This window comes from Mastacembelus armatus, chromosome 7, assembly GCF_900324485.2.
Source record: "Mastacembelus armatus chromosome 7, fMasArm1.2, whole genome shotgun sequence".
In the NCBI taxonomy this organism is placed as follows: Eukaryota; Metazoa; Chordata; class Actinopteri; order Synbranchiformes; family Mastacembelidae; genus Mastacembelus; species Mastacembelus armatus.
The window spans coordinates 6,891,401-6,912,333 of NC_046639.1; the positions used below are offsets into that span (position 1 = coordinate 6,891,401).

The following is a 20,933-nucleotide window of genomic DNA, read 5'->3' on the forward strand; positions in this document are numbered from 1 at the left end:
AGAGCACGTAGTCAGATACCAACATGGAAGAGCAGGTATGTGGATGGTTATATAGGTTGATTACGTTCACGTCACTGATGCTTTATGTTTCCGGTATCTCTCCACAAAGCGTGACACACTAGGCTGAAGACATTTGGCAGGCCGGCACTCTGGGAGCATGCTTTCAAATAACTCCAAATTTAATCTGGTCCAAGTGAAAGGAACATGGGTCAGACAGACTGAGCGGTGCCAGTCAGCACAGGGAAAGTTATCAGATGCTAAAATGTAAGTAATGGATGTAAAGAGACTGATGACATGCATTACAGGAATTTGTGTTTGTAATTTATTATAAGGAACAATTTCTGTGGTATGGACTGTTATATACTGTATATACTGGAGTTTTAAGCTTTAATGTTTACTGCTTCATTTTAAATGTCAGTTTAAATGAATTGAATTAGGCTGTTACAGAAATCAAATAACATACAAAGCAAACTGAAGTCATGCCTTCTTGATATAATCATTAATTATATTAATGTAATTCATATAATTATATTCTTTCTTGAAATTTGAAATTGTTCCCCTTCCCTGACTGCACTGTATGATCACTACACTGTACGCTCTGTGGTTATTTGTTCATTAGTATGCTCCATGTGCTGGGAGAGGTGAAATACTTTTCTATTTTCGTCTGAGGTCGCTCATATGTGAAACATGTACAGCAGTGCTGGAACAGTATACATGAATATTAGACTATACGACTAAGTACAACTAACAGTCTTACATTGAATTTTTTATTTTAGTACTTTAGGATTTTAATAAAATTTACAGTCATATCAGTAATATAATTACTTATACTAAATAGCTATTGTTAGTCTATTTTTGTATTTTTGATTATTAATATATTATCATATAAGCAGCATATTGCATTGTATTTGGTATTAGTTTATTTAACCTGCTTTCTTCTTGGTAGTTGAATCTGCTATGTAATAATGCATTAAATTGATAATATTTCTTGTATTTAAGTAAATGTAGACCAAAAATGTGTTACTTTTCACCTCAGATACACTGTGAGGTACAATTTGAACAGTGTTTTTTTTAGTCCCTCACCAGCTCAACACTGAAACAAACTTGAACTGCAGCTACAGTATAACCTCCTATCTAGAAGTTGAGTCATGGCAACTGGACTTTCAGGTGAAACGTTTCACCACCCATCCAAGTGGCTTCATCAGTCTGAGAGAGTCTGGACGGGAACCTCCAAATTTATTTCCCAGGTTGGTTTCACTCCACCTTGGAGGCTCAGTGATCTAAGCAAAGCAGGTGAGAGTCGTTAGTCCACGCCCCTGAGTTGGTTTCACTTTACACCTGGTCTGAATAGGCTCGTTAAGTGACCAAAGGGGTGAGCTCAGAAGAGGGTCATTAAGGTCTAATGATGGACTCATTCTGATTCCCCAACAGTCTGCAGAACCTGCAGAGTCTGTCGTTCCTGAGAAACATTGGGTTTGTTCCTTAATTTCCTGGGAACAGTTGAAAGAGCAGCCTGGTAGATTGAAGACAGATTATGTCTGAGTCCTCCACCCCTGTTGAGAGAGGGTTTCTCCACTTGGACATGGATAGCTTCTCAAACCATCTATCTTCTCTGTCCAGAATGTGTACTTCACTGTCTTCAAAAGAGTGTCCTGATTCCTCTAAATGGAGGTGCACAGCTGACTGTGGTCCTGAGGAGCTGCTCCTCTTGTGCTGGGCCATCCTCCTGCTGAATGGTTGTTTGGTTTCTCCAATGTAGAGTTCTGAGCATTTTTCCTTACACTGGACAGCACACACCACATTGCTCCTCTTTTGTTTTGGAATCTGGTCTCACTCAGCAGGAGGTTCTCAGGAATGACAGACTCTGCAGGTTCTGCAGACTGTTGGGGAATCAGAATGAGTCCATCATATTTAAAGAACTGAAAGTCCAGTTGCCATGACTCAATCTCTAGATAACTTTCCCTGGACAACTGAGAATCTACACTGAAGTATAACCTCCTTTTTTTTCCCTGCTGTGAATGATTTTCAGCTATGAGAACAAGTCAGACCATGGAGTGTGCTGGACAGTGGTCAGCCCCATTGTATTCACCTACAGAGTCATTCAGAGCAAAAACATACTGGATCCCAAAAATGACACATTGCTCTGGGGTCATGTAGGAGAAGAAGAAGAAGAACTTAAAGGCACCATAAATAACTCTAAACCTGTAAAACGTTTTGTTGTCATTGATGAAACTGTCAACCAGCTGTATGGTTCCCAGCTTATTCAGTACTTTGAGTCCAGAGAGGTTGTTTACAGGATGCTACCTCTGCCCACCACTGAAGAGAACAAGTGTCTGGAGTTAGTGACCAAGATCCTGGAGGAGATTCATCAGTTTGGTATTGACAGGCGCTCTGAGCCAATCATAGCCATTGGTGGCGGGGTTTGTCTGGATGTGGTGGGTTTGGCGGCATCTCTCTATCGTCGGAGGACTCCGTACATTAAGGTGCCAACCACTTTACTTTCTTATGTTGATGCCAGTGTTGGGGCAAAAACAGGGGTCAACTTTGCTGGTGGGAAAAACAAGCTGGGAAGTTATGTCCCCCCCGTGGCAACATTTTTAGATCGCTCGTTCTTCCAAACCCTCCCACCACGTCAGATCTCTAATGGGATGGCAGAGATGTTAAAGGTGCTTATCACTGCATGATCAGAGATCGAAAGAGTGATTGTCCTGATGGGCTTGCATGTGATAGCTCATTAATAAGTGTATAAAATATATATTGAAAGTACAACAAAGGTTTTCAGACTGGCTTCCTTTATTAGGCAGACATAGGTAAATGATTATGCTGAGAAAAGAAATGTGTGATTATGTATGGAAATTTTTTCCAAGCACCTTTTTCTTAGTGAATTTGGTTTATGCATGTATTTATTTAGCATGTTTCAGAGAACTTCATCAATCTGGAACCTTTCTCATTAACAATGGAAACTTCCACTGCCTTGTTGCATCTACAGTAAGTTGCACAATCCCACAGAGCACAGCATGGTAGACGCAAGCATTGGTAGTTTCATGTTGCAACAAAAAGGTCAGCTGGCCTGACACTTCTCAAGCTACAACTTTCCAAAGATAGACACATTAACTCTCTTGCACACTGTTACATGAATTATTATTCCTCAACAGCCAGAGCTCTTTTTGACCTGTTGGAAATCGTGTCTCTACTGACTCAATCTGCTGACAGATGGTGTGGTGCATGAATAAAAACTTTAAAGCCCCCTCCTCCCAAGTGTCTTTTGCTTATTGTTACATCACTTCAGTGTTTGAGCATCACTGTGTTTGACACCAGAAGGTTCTTTTCAGAATCATCTGCTGAAGGAGGAAAGTTTCTCTGTGCTCACTTTAGAGACCTGTACCTGCACGTACCAGCATGACTTTGTGACATCACAGCTAGTTTGGAAGCCAGTCATGGTTCAATATGCAACTAACAAAAGCATAAATATTCACTTTCACATATTCTTTATTTTTAATATGCAAAAGTGAGTGCTTTTAAAATGTTTCCTATGTTAGTTAACATTCTTTGGAAAAAAAAATCACAGACCTAAAGTTTGATTCAAAGCACATTGTACTGAAACCAAATGCATATGATTCATTATTATGACATTCTTCTATTTATCTCCAGCTAATCACTGTAATGCTCCAATCTTACCATAGATGGCTCTGATGAAGCACCATGGCCTATTTGAGCTGCTGGAGGCTGAGGGCAGAAAGCTGCTGCTCTCTAAGTTGCAGTCCTGTGAGAGTGACAGTGGTGTTGAGCTGGAAGACAGCGCAACAGCATCAACCCGTATTGCCATAGAAACCATGCTGGAGGAACTGGCTCCTAATTTGTGGGAGGATGATCTGGATAGGCTGGTGGATTTTGGCCACCTCATCAGCCCTGAACTAGAAATGGTCGAGAAGTAGTTTTTACTGTATTTGTTTTATAGATAAAAAGTCATGGAGATCTCCATGAACTTGCCTAAAGAGTCTGCAAACTGTGCAATAACTTCTTTATATGATTATTTATCATTTATCTAATTAGAAACACAAACAGTTATAATGTGACAAATTAATAAAGGTATTTTAAATAGTTTCACATTTTAATTCATGTTTAACCATATCCAACTTTTGTGATTGCACAGACAGTGCTGCCAACATTGCTTCATGGGGAAGCAGTCAACATAGACATGTCTTTCATGGTCTATGTGGCCCACCAGAGGGGGCTGCTGACAGCAGATGAGAAGTACCGCATTATCCAGTGCATGCTGGGCCTGGAGCTGCCTGTGTGGCACCAGGAGTGCACCCTGCCTCTGGTGCAGAAATCCCTCAATGAGCGTCTCAAACACTCTGCTGGCTCTTTGAGGATGCCTCTCCCAACAGGACTGGGACGTGCAGGTATAATAATAGACTTAAAAAACCTATTTTTAGCTTAGCAAATAGACAAAGTGTAATTTCTCTGTGACACTAATTATGCTAATTACGTTTTTTTGTTTTTTTTTTTTTTTATTTATAGAAATCTTTCATGACATGATTGGCGATAATGTCCTTTGCCAAGCTTACCAGAAATGGACTGCTGAGCTTGCTTCCTCTGGGAACAAATGAAAATATTATTCCAATTAACACAATATTATTTACTTTTCAAACCACTAGTTAATTTATAAGACGAATATAAACATTTCATAAATAGTTCATAACAAACATTATTGTAAGCATGGGTATTTATTATTGTACTACCTCCTGTGTATAATAATATAAAAACTATAAAATGTCTTCATAGGAGTAATTGCAATAATTGCACAAATACTGTGCAGTAATAAACACTTTTATATGTCCTTATATCTGCTTACATCTACATTGAAGTCTGTGATGAAACCATTCAGTAAAGGTTTGTATAGTGTTTACACCTAGTAGTACATAGTCTTGTGGAAGTAAAACACAAACTCTACCAACATTCAAATAAAGCTTTTAATATTTCTCACATCATTTCCACAGAGTACCAATGAGTTTATGTTCATTAATCAGAAACCAGTGCTTACAGTAACTATTGCTACATTCATCTCATCTAAACTGTAACAATAAGAACAGTAGCAACACAACGATGTCTGTGTGACCCACAGGAATGAGAACGAGCGTAGCAGTCTAAACTCACCTAACATTAGTGGTTTACCCATAGTGTGCCATAATAATTAAAACAGCTGGGAGATTCATTATGAGACATCAGTCATAGTGATGGTTTTAAATTAAGTGCTGCCACCACTATTCATTCTAACCAATCCCATTTCAGAGTTAAGATGATTTATCTCTTCCATTAAAACAGCTGATCTGGGTTCAGCCAACGGGTGATGTTATAGGCCTGTGTGTATTGCACTGTTAAGGCTCTGACCCTGGGATCGATGTGACCGTGAGGACTATTTTGCAGCCCACTGAAGATGCGCTCCACCTACCATAAAATCATCTTAAATCAAGATCCACATATTAAACTTCACCAGAGCATTTAGTTGTAAGGTATGATATTCATTAGTTGTTGCTGAAAGCTGTGGGAAAAGCTATTCAGTGAATCTTGTGTTAAGATTTTAGTGAATTGTTTCCAACTTCATAATCACAAATAACCTTTCACAATGTCCGTCACCTGTTGGCATTTTACTTATCCCCTGATTGCCATTATGTTATAGGTATTGCTTGTAATTATGAAGAAGAAACACTAACAAAACAGCATCAGTCAAGCTGTTTGTAGCTGCTAATATCTTAGACTTACTTCATATTAGATTTTGGCAACACCTTTTGGCAGTTGTTGCTGTGAACTACATTCATGCTAGTCTCAGAAGATGCTTAATATTCACTACAACTTGGAATCCCCAAAGTGTTCAATTATAAATAAATAAATATGACATAATTAAAAAAAATAATAATTAGAATAGGTCAAACAATATGTAAATACATAAACAACTATGGAAGTAACAGCAAAAAAAAACAACATTTAATTATGATTGATTTTAATATGCTATTAATTTTTTTTTCAGAATGTATTGGTTTATATATTTTGCTCAGCTTATCTTTATCCTATCTTTATTTTATGGTGGCTTTATTCATTTAACACTGAACACTTTGGGGTTCCACAAAAGCAAACCTTTTATTGCAGTTCTTGGGTCTAAGTCTTGTACTGATAAAAGGCCCTACTGCACTACTGCACTCTTCAGGTTAATCCATGAAGCAGCAAACACCAGCTTAAACATCAGTAAAATTAACCTTTATAGGGTAACAAAAATGACTGTAAGGCACTTAAATCAATTAAAAAAGATAATTGCTATGAAAATGTTCTAGACATATTAATAAGGAGATCACATTGTCAACACAAGATGCTGCTCTACAGGCACAACTTCAACCATTGCATAGTTTAACAAAATGGGGGCTGTGCTGTAACAGGGCTCTCAATGTATGGCAGGTAATTATAAACAAAGGCATATTTATGAAATGTGCTACAACTGTTGAAAACTGCAGAAATATACAACAACCATACACCATAAAGAATCTACAATCTTACACTATGAAAAGCCAAGTATAATAGTTAATGCTTAGATTTAAAAAAAAAAAAAAAAAAAAAAAAGGCCAACAAACCACAAATCATGTTTCAGTGTTCTGACAATGTCATGCATTTCATACAAAATTCCAAAGCAGTCTCCTTATACTCCTTTGCAATACAAATGTTCACATAATGGTTTAAAAAATCATCCCAAATGTGAAATATCACTGCAGTGTTGTAAAAAAACAAAATAATAATTTAGGAAATGGATGGACAATTATAAAAACTGAGAGCACTTGTATCAACACATTTGAAATATTACCATACACTGAGTGTGCTGAAATAGTAGCAGTTTTACCAGTTCCGTTAGTCTGATCACTACAGACAAAAATACAATAAACACTGATTTATCATTTGTACATCAATCATATATTTCAGGTTTGTAGCCTGTATCAATAATCAGATCTGTTCAGTGAAATCAGCTACGACATGGCAGGGCATCCATTGCCTTATTATTGATTTAAGATAAGATTCTACAATTTTTGGATTTTGCATTATATAAAAAATCTTTGCTTTTGTTTAATTTGCTGTTTACTATAGTATTTTATTGGTTTTGGCATTGAGGAATGTGTTGGCAATATACTGGTACACACTGCTGGGTCAGTCAGCACTGGATGGTTAAAGGATGCATGATGAAACGTGTGGTGAAACTGGACCTTCCTCTCTGCTGAGTTGTTGTGCAGCATGTTGCTCAATACGACACTGAATAAAAGACTGACATTAGCCATCACCAAAACTGATTTTGTTCATTCTAATTGTCTTGAGGGAGACATTCTAACTTTAGATTTAATTTAATAATGTGCTCTTATTTATTATCTCAGTATCTCGGGCTTTTTTAAAAAGCCTTTTTTTTTAAATAAATAAATTCATTTTCAGGGGAATGTGTATGTAGATTCCTGTTTACATAGTAATAAATACTATAATGATTCATATTTCAAGGAAGAAATTTCAATTGGAAGACACACCTAACAGCCAAACATGTGCATAGCAATACAACATTGATGTATACACATCTCAATAAGGCATTGGCACATTCAAGTTCAATCTAAGACACAAGGAGTGTAAAGCACTACAGTAATAAATAGATTTTTTTTCTTCTATTATTGCTAGTGATTCAAAATGCAGTGTTCATCTCACCACAAAATGTCTACATTTCTGACCATGATTCATAACTTCCCTAGATTCTTTGGAATCAATAGAAATAAACACAATTTTGCCTCTATCCAAAGATAATGCATATCTTTTAAAATATAAAAACTAACTCATTGTCATCAAAGTATTGATTAAAGCAAATATACTTTAAAATCAGTCCTTGAAATCAAGGTTTAGGCCATTAAAAGACAAAGATATCACATAAAATAAGAAAAAAATCTGAATGAAAAAGTTTCAATACATGTAAACAGGGGTGTGGGGGCAGGGGGGAATAGACCACAACAAACAAATAACATGAAGAGGAGAAAGCCTCTCCAGCAGCTGAGAGTGAGTTAGCTACTGACAAGAACACTTGCAGCAGAATGGCGGGGTTGGACATGCAGGTGAGGCGTCTTCCAGTAGAGGGTGCTAACAGCCCTGCTCATTCTCATCCATGCTTACACTGCTCTTTCGGCTGCTGTCCTTTGAGGTGTCTGGGGAAACGGACGAGAGCAAAGGGTCCCCCCCTCTCACCGGTGATAAGGTGTCTTCCATGAGGATGTCGTTGAGTTTGGAGCCCGGCTTGTTGTGAGTGCTGTAGTGGCCCTCTTGGAAGTTGGAGTGGACTTCGTTTAGCTCCAGGCTGCCGGGTGGTTCAGGAGTGCAAGCAGGGTGGTGTTGGTGTTGGGGGTGAAGGGTGTAAAGGTCCTGGTGACAGTCCTCCAGGGCAGGTTCCTGTTTGATGGTGCGGGTCCCGAGTTCAGCAGTGCAGAGTGCTGAGGATGTGATGGCTAACCCGTGAGCCCGGGCCTGCATCTCTAACTCCTGCAAACCAGTGAGAAAGAGACAGAGAGACATACCAATACACTTTTACTTTTCTCATAGTCTCTGTCACAGTCAAATCGTTTGCAGTTAATCTTTTCACTTGCTGGCTTCCATTGAAATTGGTTAACCATTAAACTGGTTAGCAGAGATGGCTAATGCTGGTGTCTTACTTAATATTACCGTGACTGTGACTGTGCCTCAAAGTATATATATAAATATAAATATAAATATAAATATAAATATAAATATAAATATATATATATATATATATATATATATATATATATATATATGTATATGTATGTATATGTCGTAAAAGTTCATTAATTTCTCCTGAGGTGGGGTTATAGGTAGGACTCCGATGAAACCCTCCACTGACAATCCCTTTACACTCTGAGTATGACACAGGCTGTTTATTTCTTTTTATTATCAGTTTATGACTCTGAGTCTGTGACTTGACTTTCTAAATGCTGCTTTGTGAAAACGTGTTTACCTGTATCCTCAACATTAGATGTCGGTTGGCATGCTCCAGCTTCTTCTGACGATTCTCTAGCTCCTTGGCTCTCTGCTGTTCTCGCTGTAGCTTCCTGATGTAGTCCACTGATGCCTTCAGGATGGTGCCTTTGTTCCAGCGCATGTCTCTGAAAGAGACAGAGAAGCCATTATCCTTGCATCCTATATAGATCCTACAGTTTTGATGTCAGTCATTCAGCAAAATGGGATCCCAAAAGGGAAAGACCTTAATATATATTTTTTCATTAGACTTGGTCTGCTATTATAGGCCAGCCACTGACATTTAAGCCTGCTCAGACAAAAAACAAGAGACATAAGAGAATAATAACCATAGCCGCTCCTGAATCACAGAGGTGAGATGAAGTTATTAGAACATTGTGCTGCAAATGAAATGGATGCATGCAGGGATCATTAAGAGCATAAGCAGTCATAGGGATGTTTGCTTTTTATGATATGTAACTGTGTAAAGCCCTGTTTATTTGGGAAAGGCAGTCTCTTAGTTTGTGTGTATGTAAATATGCAAGTGTGGGTGGAGCACCCAGCTCGATTACTTGATATTTTCAGGATTGCCATAAAACAAACTTCCATGCCATGTCATTGTAAGACAGGGACAAAAATCCACAGAAAAGTTCTGCTAAAACCAACATGCATATTTCACAGTGAGTTAAAGAAGTCAGGTGGGTAACTTAAGATGTTTCACACAAAATTCCTTGTGTTTCCTCAGACAACTTTCCCTTGATTAGCTGCTGAAGATGGATAATAATGACAAAGAAGGGATTTTGTGCTAAAAGCAGTAACTCTGAAGATGCTGACTTAGCTCACTGTGACTGCCTCATGTCAGCTGCAGATAAACTTTTACTATTTTTGCACATGACTACAGATTCAGTCTTGGATTTCTTCCATTTTATTAATTTAGGAAAGGAGCCACTAATTCTTTCAGTACATATGGACATGTGGAAAAATGTGTTTTGAACAGTGGTTGGTTGTCACCAAAGTAAAAAAATTAAATCTCTTTCTCTGCCTTTTTTTTCATCATTATCTTGGCTACTCATCCTAAATTAGACTGGTGACTGGACTTTCAGCATGTACTGTAGGTACCGTATTTTTGTTCCTAATGCTTTTATCTGCAATTCCACACTTCGTCTTTTCCCCACAAAATGCCACTTTTTAATTAACAACTGATGACACTCGTTGTCAGGACATGCATTATCATTTCCAAATCTGTCTCTAATAAGAAGTACAGCTTGAAAAAATGGAGAGCAAATAAAATAGGTAACTTACGGATCATTCGATTTTGGAATTAAAGTCCCCAATTCTTTGATGCGATCATTAATGTTAAACCGTCGTCTTCTCTCAACTATAGAAAAAAAAAACCCACATTATGAACATGACAAAACACCATTAAAAATGTATTTTTATATCTTAACAAAGTGTAATTAAAACTCACTTAAATTATGGTTGTCTTTCTTCTGCCTTTCCTTTGCCAGAGCTCTTACCTCAGCTTCTGGGAAACATGTTTTGATCCATCAATACAATCACAGTGCAGAACAAATATATCCATATTGTGAAGCAGCCAATTTCTGCATTTTGAAGCTAATTATCAGACATACCCACAGGGAACCCTTCAGGCCTTTGATAGTTGTCAAACTTGCCACAGGATCCAGACTTATCGAGCATATGCATGATGGCCGGGGATTGTGAAACTATGTGATAAATAATGTTGCTTTCAATATCAAAATGGACAAAATAAACACAAATACAATGACAAACATGTCAACATCCCATGCAGATGAGGTTGCAAGAACTGGACTAATTATAAAATGCTATATTATGAGCTGCACAAAAGCCTGGAGAGTGGAACTTCTTATGTAGTGTTAGAGCCTCCGTGTTTTCTGTGCAAAAAGTAGCTGAATGTTGAATAAAGTTAATTTTAACAGCTCACTGATGATTTTTGACACATGCCAGTCTATTAAGTTTTACATTTGTCTCTTGGTGTGACAGATTGTGTTGCTTACCAGAGTATTCCCTTTTGATGTTGGGCAGGTTGGCAGGGCAGGAGTTGCTGATGGGCAGACTGTGTTGGGACATACCCTGATTCCCATACATGTCCATGAGGTTAGCAGGCACCGGGATCTGAGGGGACACAGCAAAGGCAAGGATCACACCTCCCGCTTGTGCAGACACTAATCAGAATCACAGGATAAGTGTATGATGGAACCCTGTTGAACACCGACCAAGGTTTAAGAGTTGTTATATTAGGCAAATAAAGATGATGTCACTGTTAAAGAAACAGGACAGCTTTTTGAGAAACCTTCTTGCCAAGAGTTACAGGCGAAGAGCGATACAATTCTCGTATCCCTCTGTTAGATGTGATGTCACATCCAGCAGCTGGTTAGCTTAGCACAAAGATTATAAACAGGGGGAAATGCTAACCTGCCTAGCACCTCTGATGCTCATTGGGTGAAACACAAGATCAAGATTTAGTTTTTTTTTTTTTCAGAAAGAAGATGTATTATAGATAATGAAATTTTTATTCCACATCACACCAAATTAAAGACCTTGATGCAGTAAACTTCAAAAGAATGAAGTATTTTGCCTGTGCGCAGGTTCTGTGCTGAGGAGGATATGATGGAATGCACACACATACCGTGTTAGCCATCTGAAGTCCTGGGTCCATCAGGCCAAGGATATCATCACTGTAACTGGACTCCAGACTAATAATGTCATCAATGACATCATCCATCTAAAACAAGATAATACAAAGGACGGGCAGATAACTGTGATTAAATAAGTAAAAGACCACAAAATTGCAAAAAGGTCTGGTATGTTTGTGAACAAGCAGTCTAAACAAGACCTCACCTCTTTCTCGCAGTTAGAGTTTAGGGTCAGTAAGGCCATAGGGCTGTTGGGGGCGCTGTTGCCCGGCCCTGGCGGCATGCCCCCGTGGTCAGAGGACTGGTTGGGGCAAGGCAAGCTTAACGCCTGAGAGCCAAGCTTTCCCAGGTAACGCTTCACCTGCTGCTGCTGGGAGCGCTGGATGTGGTACTTGGTTGGGTTCTCCAGATGAGTCTGGACCTATTGTTTCGAGGGGAAAAGGAAAGGCAAGAGAGCAGGATGGGAAGGCAGGAACATGAAGAGAAATCACAAAAAAATAAGACATGTATTATTGGCAGGAGTGCACCTTCATCATACAAATGAACTTTCAAAGAGTGGAGGAACTGTAAGGAATTCTGGTCCTAGTTTATGGTTTTTGAATATCGCTGCTACAAAGTAGTTTTTTATTAGATTAGAAAACACCTCTAAATATACCTCAAAGTCTTAGCTGACTATAATATTAAATAAACCTGACACAGATTTCAAATCCCATGATGCATTATGCATTTTACTTTTGAGACTTGTCAAGAGTTGTTATCTCAGTCTCAGAAGTCATTTTTTGCATATTTCTCTTCAGTTCGATTACTTCTGCTTTTCTACATTCAGAATCGACATGTTACAAAATTACTCACACATCCGCTGCCACGGTGCTCAGTTATGGATAAATTAGATTTTGTGGATCATTAGTCCCCATGCTGTATTAATGATCTAGGGAAACTACTGCAGGCAAACACACAAACAGTGTTCGTCAAAGCTGTAATACATTTTAAACAGAGCGGAGCCGCTGCGTTCCAGCACACATTTGGATTCATTAAACCTTCTCATCTCCTCATTTTCTGATGCAATCATATAGAAATACTGCCATTTATAACATCCAGACACTGTAAATAATTCATCACAACATGTAGATATAGACATAGAGATATTACGTACATTGGCAATACTATAATAATACTAACAACAAGTCTACTTGTGTTGAGAGAGTAAATTAGTTAGTATTTAGCCTGATCCACGTCATGGTATTTTCCATGTAGACTGGTAATTAAGAAACAAACCCTCTATGTGCCCTCTATGCATTTTAAACATACCTCGTAATGTTGATATCCAAGCATCTCAAGCATCATTTATTGTAAACTGATATGTCCACAAAAAACCAAACAAAGCAAAACAAAAAGGGTGATTTTTGTGTTTAGATTCTATCTAAAGTAAGAAGTTCTGTGTTGTAGCTGATTCCTTTTTGGTTGAACCAGAGGACTAAGCCTGCGAGTATGAAGACAAGCACATCCAGCTCATCTTTTAAAAGGCAAGAAAAGTAATTAGTTACGCATGTTACGGAAACTTAGTAAAATACAATGAGCCTTTTCAATTTTGTTTTGTTTTATGTAAAATCTTAAATTATTCCTTTATGTTGTATCACTTGATGTCAGGATGTAGCGCTAACAGTTAGTGTCTTTGTTTGACAAGCCCACCTCTTTTACTGAAAACTGCCTGGGGCTGTTACTTTGCTGCTTGCTGCATCTGCTTTTTTAACCCTGTGAGTACTTGGTGTGAATTCCTAAGTCGTTTTAATTTAATTTCAAATTGGCAACAACAGACAAAACAGAACAACAGGCTACAACTGTATGTTTATTTTTAATTGACATATTTGTTTAAGCCTAAATAATTTGCATTCATTAAAGGAACAGAGGATGCCCCAGGCTTTAGACAAACTTTGTCTCTGACATTTTCTTCTTCCTATGAAAACTCCTTCCTTTTTACAATGAGTTGTAAATTGGTGAGCTAGTTTATGACTTACCTTTTGGGAAATACAAACAACTTTATTAGGTACTTGTTCCTATACACTCTAAAGCAACCCAATATAACTGTTGCGACAGTTGGTTTATTGTTATGATACCTCTAATGTTCAGGGGCCATATTCATGAACATTTCTAGCACAAAGCCTAGCTCCTAGTGACACAATTCCTAAAACAAAATCTTAGAACTGTGGCCGTTTCCAACAATTTCTCTTAAAAGTGTAGATAAAAGTAAAGATAATAGTTATTCATGAAGCATCTTAGCCCTTAAAAGAGCTCCTAGAGTGGAACTGTTGGGAGTAAGGAGGAGGACTTTTAAGAAGCTCAGGAGTTTCTTAAGCAGAGAAGAAAATGCTGGAAAGTCAAAGGGAGAAGACATTTGCTTGAAATTCTGAATGACAGTGAGTTAATCAAACATTACAGATTGTGCAGGAATACAATTTGCTGTTATCTTATTATAGATGCATTTATATCAGTTACTTACTATTTGCTGTCAGTTACTTACTACTACCTATGACTTTTCCTACACGACTACCTGAATTTCCTTTCAGGGATTAATAAAGTTTATCTCATCTTATCACCTACCCAGTACAACATGCCATAATGTCAGAAATGAGGTATTGGGAAAATGCAACAGTGCAGCAGCAATGACTTAGGTCTATCACAATCTTCCATCAGCAGAGTGATCACGCAAATAATTAGTACAGTAATCTCAAAACGCCAGCTATGAACATAAAAGAATTATTGCACCATCAGAAATTGAAGAGGTCTATGTAAATAGAAAGTGGTTCCACAGGATCAATGTTCTAGTTGTTTTCATTGCGGACCATAAACATCAGGGCCATTGTGCTCCACTTTTAAATGGATTGAGCATGTGAGTAATTAGGGTAAAATATACAAAAATAGGCCTGTTTTTTTCAAAGTAAAGGGTTATCATACATCATGCGCTTTTGTCTCTGTGTGTGTAAGTTTGTTTTTTGAAAACAAATCATATTCTTCCAAAGGTGCATCACCTTTACGAAACATAATATTTCCAACAATGTCAACAAAAACTGAAACTGAAAAATATGACAGTAGAGTTTATTGTTTGTCTTGTACTGGATTGCATGAAACACATGTTCCTAATAAATTAAAAAATTGTGTATCAGGTCATATTATTTGACATTCTGTCAAATTCTTTGGCTTCTCAACAGAACAGAAACTCTTTCAGAACCCCTTATCTATGTTCACATACACAATCATTGTTCTGGAGGGGATACTCATGTGAGGTACATCATCACACAGTATATCCTGCAGGTATGACTGAGATCACCTTGGGCTATAAATCATCATTACAGGGTTGTAACCACCTGACCACCTAACCACCACTGAGGGGGACATATTTACAGCACATCAATGAGTCATTATGAAGAAAGATACCATGCTTTGGGCAGAAGTGCCGAAGAATGGGATTAATGTTCCTAACAGAATCCTCAAATCCTTTTTTTTAATGTCTTTATTAATAGTGTAATATTTTTACTTTTTAAAATTCCCATTTTAATCCTCTCTCATTTTGTGCCTGTCCTCCTAGGTCTCTTCATGTTGTGTTTTATTGAGAAGCCCTTTGCGACACTGAAAAAAAAAAAAAAAAAGTTCCTCCAGGGCTGCAGTTATTTTGATGTTTGATGAATCTGTTGATGACTGAATCTAGTCAAATTCTCTGGCACTATTAAAAAAGTAAAAATATCTGAATGCTATTTTTTAATTGATTCTTTAAAGGACTTATTCCTCTGTAATCACATCCAACAGAACACCAATCAATGTAGAATCTTTTAATTTACTGTCCACCATTTCTTGCGATAACATGGAAATTAATATTAGCTTGGTGGAAACATATATCAGAAAATCTTTTCATTGGTTGGTTCCTGCCATCGCTGTAATACTTCAGGAATTCCTGCTAACCCTGATAATTACTGAGTGCACTGTCCTTCTGTGTAGGGAAAAAAAAAATCATTTTGTAGCAGCTGGTTTTGAGAAAAAAGCTAAATCTGTGTTGTTTTAGTAACTGCAACTTTTATTTAACCTGCACTGAATCACTGAAGGTTAGGTTTACAGCTACAAAAATGAGGAAAGAGGAGATACTGGTATAGTTATATCTTTTTATCACTTCTGTTTCATATCTTTGGAAGCTTTTTATTCATCTGTTGCTTTTTGACTTTCAGGTCAAGTCACGGTGAGATGCTGCCGTACCCTAGGTTGAGCACCAATGGACTAAGCTACTCAACAGTATATAAAGTAGCTGGAACAACAACATGAATTCATAGTATTAACTATCTATATATACAGTCTAATGTCGTACATACTAACTTCCTATTAATCATCCCATGAACGCTCAGATTCACCACAAGGTTAGAAACCAATGCAGAGTCCATACATTTACAGTAATGTTTTTGTTATGCACAGACACAAAGAAATGCTGACTCTCCTCTTGTAAATTCACATAGCCACAGAACTGCTGTCTACAGAACAGAAACAAAGCCGTACAAAGGATTACTGTAGGAGCCCTATACAACTGTCACACACACTCTTATGCTTAGAGTAGAGACAAAGAGGCCAGTAAGGACATTTGAGTGAAGAAGCAAAAGTAGAAGATGTTCCATTAAAAATACAGCTAGATACGCCTAGTATTATTAAACTCTATTATTCCATCCCTGCAGATGTGTTGTGTGTAGAGCTAAAATGATAAGTCAAATTAATTGATCAATATAAATGAGCAAATATTTAGATAATCCAGTAATTAATTAATTGTGCAATTAAAAATGACAAGACAGAACTGGTTCCAGCTTCTCAAATGTGATGATGTGTCACTTTTCTGTGTCCAATACAATAGTGAACTTCAACTCTTTAAGCTTCGAGGGATTTCCTCAATTATTACACATAAATAGATGATCTCACCGCTCTAAGTTCATTGTACAGCGCCTGAGGGACACGGACCTCAAGCCAGAACACCCTGACCTTGTCAATACTGTAGTTACATACTGTAGATTTTGTTACAATGAATTGGTCTGTTGACTAAAAAATATCTGTGAATAAGGCTGCTTTTTATGGTGTATTTACAAAGTGAATACAGCTACACAGACTGAACTTCTACTGCTAGGTCATTGTCAGTGTATATAAAGTATATATAAGGAGTCTAAATGTGGTAGTGTTCATATGGATTGGTGCAAGATACATAACAAACACTAACCATTCAGTTTATCAAACTGTGTACAAGGGCAGAAAAAAAGGTTATAAACAAGACAGGAACTCCATTTTTCACAGGTTCACTAACAAAATACACTGTTTGTGACATTAGCAGCTTCATCATCTCCAAGCACAGCAAACAAGACATCTTGTTTATCAGCTCATTTTTAACGCTCATCCCCTGAGGCGATCAGCAGCATAGCCCCCAAAGAGTCCAAAACACTGCAGACACATGCACAAAGCATTCTGCTGTACCGAGAGAGGACGCAGGACAAACAATAATTTGTGTTTTTTTTACTCGCTTGGTTTGGGCATTCCATGATGGTCCTACCAGGATACATTAACTAGAATGCCCTCATTTGCTACGTGACTGGAAGAATAGGCCACTTTGTCTCACAGTTAAGCTGCTAACATGCTCTGTGGAACCTGCAGGCAACAACTGTGATGCTAATGTGAGCAGCTACATCAGAGCAGCCTGTGGTCTTCACCCCTGACGTACTGTCATGCTATTATGCAAAAGCTTGACAAGGTACCAATTCTACATAAATGCAATGTTAAACTTAACATAAACACTTAAAAAACAGGTTTTGATGGTCCAGTTTGCAGATTTTCACTCTCATAATCTACAGATATAATGCTGACAAAACTAATAATAAATCATTGTGTTGACATTTATTGAGCAGTTTTAAGTGTAATTTTGTGAACAATTACAGGTATGAAATGTATAGCCCAGTAGAAACTTATTTTTATGCCAGAGTTTATCAAATAATCTTGTGTTTGGATTAAAGGTAAAATAAAATTCCTTGTACTGATTTAACAAATCAAAACTGAGATGAAATATCTTCGTGCAATCTTTGTATATGTTCTGCTACACACCAGTCACGAGGTACAAGTGTATAATCCAAAAGAAATGTACAATTTGCACAGGGTTGAGGAGTACTTTGTTCTTTTCATGGCACCATAAACTCTTTGCAAAAAAACTAGAAATTATTTTAACCCTTTTAGAAAGGTATCCTACATACATTTCAAAGCAGTGTTTTTCTCTTAAATATGCCATGGAAAGAAAGCAATGGGAGCTAATTACGAGCATTCTTCACTGAATTAGTGTTCAGTGTGTGGTAAGGCTGTGCTCGCCTTTGTCTTGATCCCTAAACTGATCCCTTACTTATTCTCCAGAAGGTCAGAGGTCACTTGGTTAATTAAGGGTCCAATCAGTCTTTAGATAAACTCATCTGAGCTTAATGTTTGCACTTTTTGAGGTCCAGCAGCTCTGCCTGGTACCCCTGAGCTTTGTGTGGACTCACAATCTACTAATCTACCCACAGACAGGGGAGCAGGTTAACCCAGCTCAACAGCACCAAGCTGGAACGGCTTTTTCATTTGAGGACTTCAGTCAATGAAGAATGTCTGTAAGCTCTCGCCAAAGCAGTGAAATTACTCTAACTTGATGTATTGTACACAGGCTGAGGGTTTGGGGGGGCATCCTAAACCTCTCAAAGAACAGCAGATTATGAAGAGTAAGCAATGTTTACGCAGCATGAGGAGGGCAATGTTTTCAATGAATATACTGTATGTGTCCTGGGCCATGCCACACACATCCAGGGTGATGAAAGTGCAGCAGAATAAAACAAGTAAACCATGAAAGCTCTGAATGTGTTGTGGATGGAATTAGTTCAACAAAGATTAATCAACAGCTCACAGTACATTAATACTTTTCTACAGAGATGTTATACAATTAAAACTTTAAAGTATTCTCATTTAGACCTCCTTTGTACAACTGTTTATTACCTACAGTACAGCATGTACAGCAGTTATGTTATCTTTCTGAATGCAGTATTTTATTACTATTTTCCTCATGACAGCTGTTATGAAGGGATGAGAACCTGCATGTATGAAATTCCATTTTTTACATCCAGGTATTAAAAATTTGTAGATATTACATGATCTTGAAATGTCGAGTGCAATTATATACTTGTACAAAGATTCCCTGATGTTCACATATGTTTGTCAGAATGGAAAGACTTGGGAGTGTTTCAAAAAAAGCTGAAGAAGCACATGGAATTCAATGTCAAATTTCAAAGCTTATTTGGTGTCTCGGCAAATGGAAAATCTTTAAAAAAAAATTGAAGACATAAACACAGCAAATAAATGGCTATGTACGTGTTCCCACCATAAACTACACATACACTTACTTTCTAAAAACGTACAGACACAAAGCTGAAACAGGAGTGACATGGCATTTAAAAGCTTCAAATCTTTGTACTGTGCAAATCTTAAAATCATTTTGTACACTTCAAATCACCAAATCAAAGGTAAATGCAAGAAAAAAGGAAATAAAAATAGCAATAACCCAGAAATTCTCCGTGACAAGCATGCTCAGCAGAACGCAACACAGCTCAACATGTTTCTACAGATATTTCCTAAAAATTACATGCGTTCGCCATGCAGAAGAGAAACATGAAAACTCACCAAACTGCCTTGTTAAAATGTTCCCTTATACACAGTGGTCTGTGCTCGCACAGAAAATCTTAGCAGTCTCTTGTCCCACAGGACTGCCAGGGAATCAAAGCTATGAAAAGATGTGACTGTAGCTGAGCAAATAGGATTAAAGATGGCTAAATCCAAATGGTTGGAAGCACAGCATGCATTAAAGAGAAATTCTCTCAGGAAAGATAATCCTCGTATACGCATTTTAACACACTTCACTCACTCCTAAGTTTTTTTTACACGGTCATAGTAAAACCATGATTGTCCACACACGACTCACTAAAATCTATAAATACAGCTCCGCCTGGACCTCTCAGACTGTAACAATGACACATACAACTTCTAATTTGAGAGGGGTGGAAACTATACATATACTATAATAATTTTGACATCCTGATAATTATATATGGTGCCACAATCCCACTTTTTGCCTTGCCATCACAAACCATATTATATTATAACCCCTGTTTCTTACCTTCAGCACCTCCATTGGTACCTGTGCAGCAGGTGGTAAACTGACTGGGACGCTGACATTGATGGCAGGGGTCTGGGCTGCTGTGCTTTGTGGGTACTGGGAGGCCTGTTGTCTCTGCTGCTCCCGCCGCTCCTGCTCCTGAAGCTGCTCCCGCATCAGCTGTTGCCGCAGCAGGATGCGTGATGTCATGGCCGAGGTGCTCAGCGGGGGCTTGGAAGAGCCGTGCTGGCCCGACGGGCTGCTGTTGGCAGATGAATGAGCAGAGACAGAGAGAATGTGGATGTGGAAAAAAAGAGGGAAAGAGAGGATTGGAAAGGTGAGGTATACAGAGGCAAAGAGACAGTGACAACAGAGAGGGTAGAGAGAGGCCAGGTGAGGAATGAGAGGTCAAGCAAAAGAGACAACAGAGAAGAAAGATTAGTAGTTAAGGCAGAAGGAGATGGAGGGAAGACAAGTGGAATAAAAGATTAACATGATAAAAGCAGAATGATTGAAGGGCAATCAAACAGAAAATCTTAACTGTATAGCTGCAGTGACTAGCTGATTAACTGAAAAGTACAAAAATTCAATAAAACAGATTTGGGTTTCTGCTCAGACAAAACAGGCAGCCTTAAGATGCTACTTTGATGTGCGGGAAATAGTGATTTCCCCCTTTTTGTGGCAAATGAAAATCTTATTAGTTGCAGCTAGTGTTTTAGAAAGATAGATACTACAAAATCAATGTCAATGCCTCTTGTAAAATGTAGTTTCAGAAAGGTGAATTATTTTAATCTGATAATTCTGAAGAGCACAAAGCTGTTTTTTTTACAAAAAACAAAAAGAGGAACTTGTTTCATAAAAGGTTGCTTAAGTTTTGCCACTCGCTTAAATTTAGACGACTTGTCCCCCAACAGAATCCTGTAGTACTAAAATAGAGAGACTCTGCTGAAGCAGAAGTTGTCGGGATGAAGCCTTCATCGAGTGAGTGATCCTTTTGATAAAACGTCTGGCCAATCCAGCTGTGCAGTAATCGCACTAATTAG

The 20,933-nt window shown here is 37.9% G+C and overlaps 2 protein-coding genes across 12 annotated transcripts in view; one reads left to right on the plus strand and one right to left on the minus strand.

Annotated features, from left to right (window-relative positions):
- LOC113145264 (2-epi-5-epi-valiolone synthase-like) lies at nucleotides 1-4,989 on the plus strand. Of its 3 annotated transcripts, XM_026331756.1 has the most exons (6): nucleotides 1-35; nucleotides 110-264; nucleotides 2,030-2,666; nucleotides 3,684-3,923; nucleotides 4,154-4,406; nucleotides 4,525-4,989. In XM_026331756.1, exons 2-6 carry the CDS (start codon nucleotides 158-160, stop codon nucleotides 4,611-4,613), a joined length of 1,326 nt encoding a protein of 441 aa, XP_026187541.1. In that variant the 5' UTR covers nucleotides 1-35; nucleotides 110-157; the 3' UTR covers nucleotides 4,614-4,989. The 3 variants fall into 3 exon arrangements, with proteins under 3 accessions (XP_026187541.1, XP_026187542.1, XP_026187540.1); XM_026331757.1 differs by lacking the exon at nucleotides 1-35 and having other exon boundaries at nucleotides 73-264; nucleotides 2,030-2,483; XM_026331755.1 differs by lacking the exon at nucleotides 1-35 and having other exon boundaries at nucleotides 74-264.
- The window catches only part of LOC113145263 (microphthalmia-associated transcription factor-like), a 27,763-nt gene continuing 11,788 nt past the window's right edge, over nucleotides 4,959-20,933 (minus strand). For 4 of the 9 annotated variants that reach the window (XM_026331754.2, XM_026331752.2, XM_026331746.2 and 1 more), the window contains exons 2-10: nucleotides 19,912-20,152; nucleotides 11,920-12,135; nucleotides 11,708-11,803; nucleotides 11,076-11,193; nucleotides 10,671-10,763; nucleotides 10,508-10,564; nucleotides 10,342-10,417; nucleotides 9,041-9,188; nucleotides 4,959-8,547 (exon numbers count right to left, since the gene is read on the minus strand). In XM_026331754.2, the coding sequence (XP_026187539.1) occupies nucleotides 8,152-8,547; nucleotides 9,041-9,188; nucleotides 10,342-10,417; nucleotides 10,508-10,564; nucleotides 10,671-10,763; nucleotides 11,076-11,193; nucleotides 11,708-11,803; nucleotides 11,920-12,135; nucleotides 19,912-20,100 (1,389 nt within the window). In that variant the 5' untranslated portion in view covers nucleotides 20,101-20,152 and the 3' untranslated portion in view covers nucleotides 4,959-8,151. The remainder of the gene's footprint in view (nucleotides 8,548-9,040; nucleotides 9,189-10,341; nucleotides 10,418-10,507; nucleotides 10,565-10,670; nucleotides 10,764-11,075; nucleotides 11,194-11,707; nucleotides 11,804-11,919; nucleotides 12,136-19,911; nucleotides 20,153-20,933) is intronic. The other 5 variants (XM_026331753.2, XM_026331747.2, XM_026331751.2 and 2 more) reach the window with 3 other exon arrangements.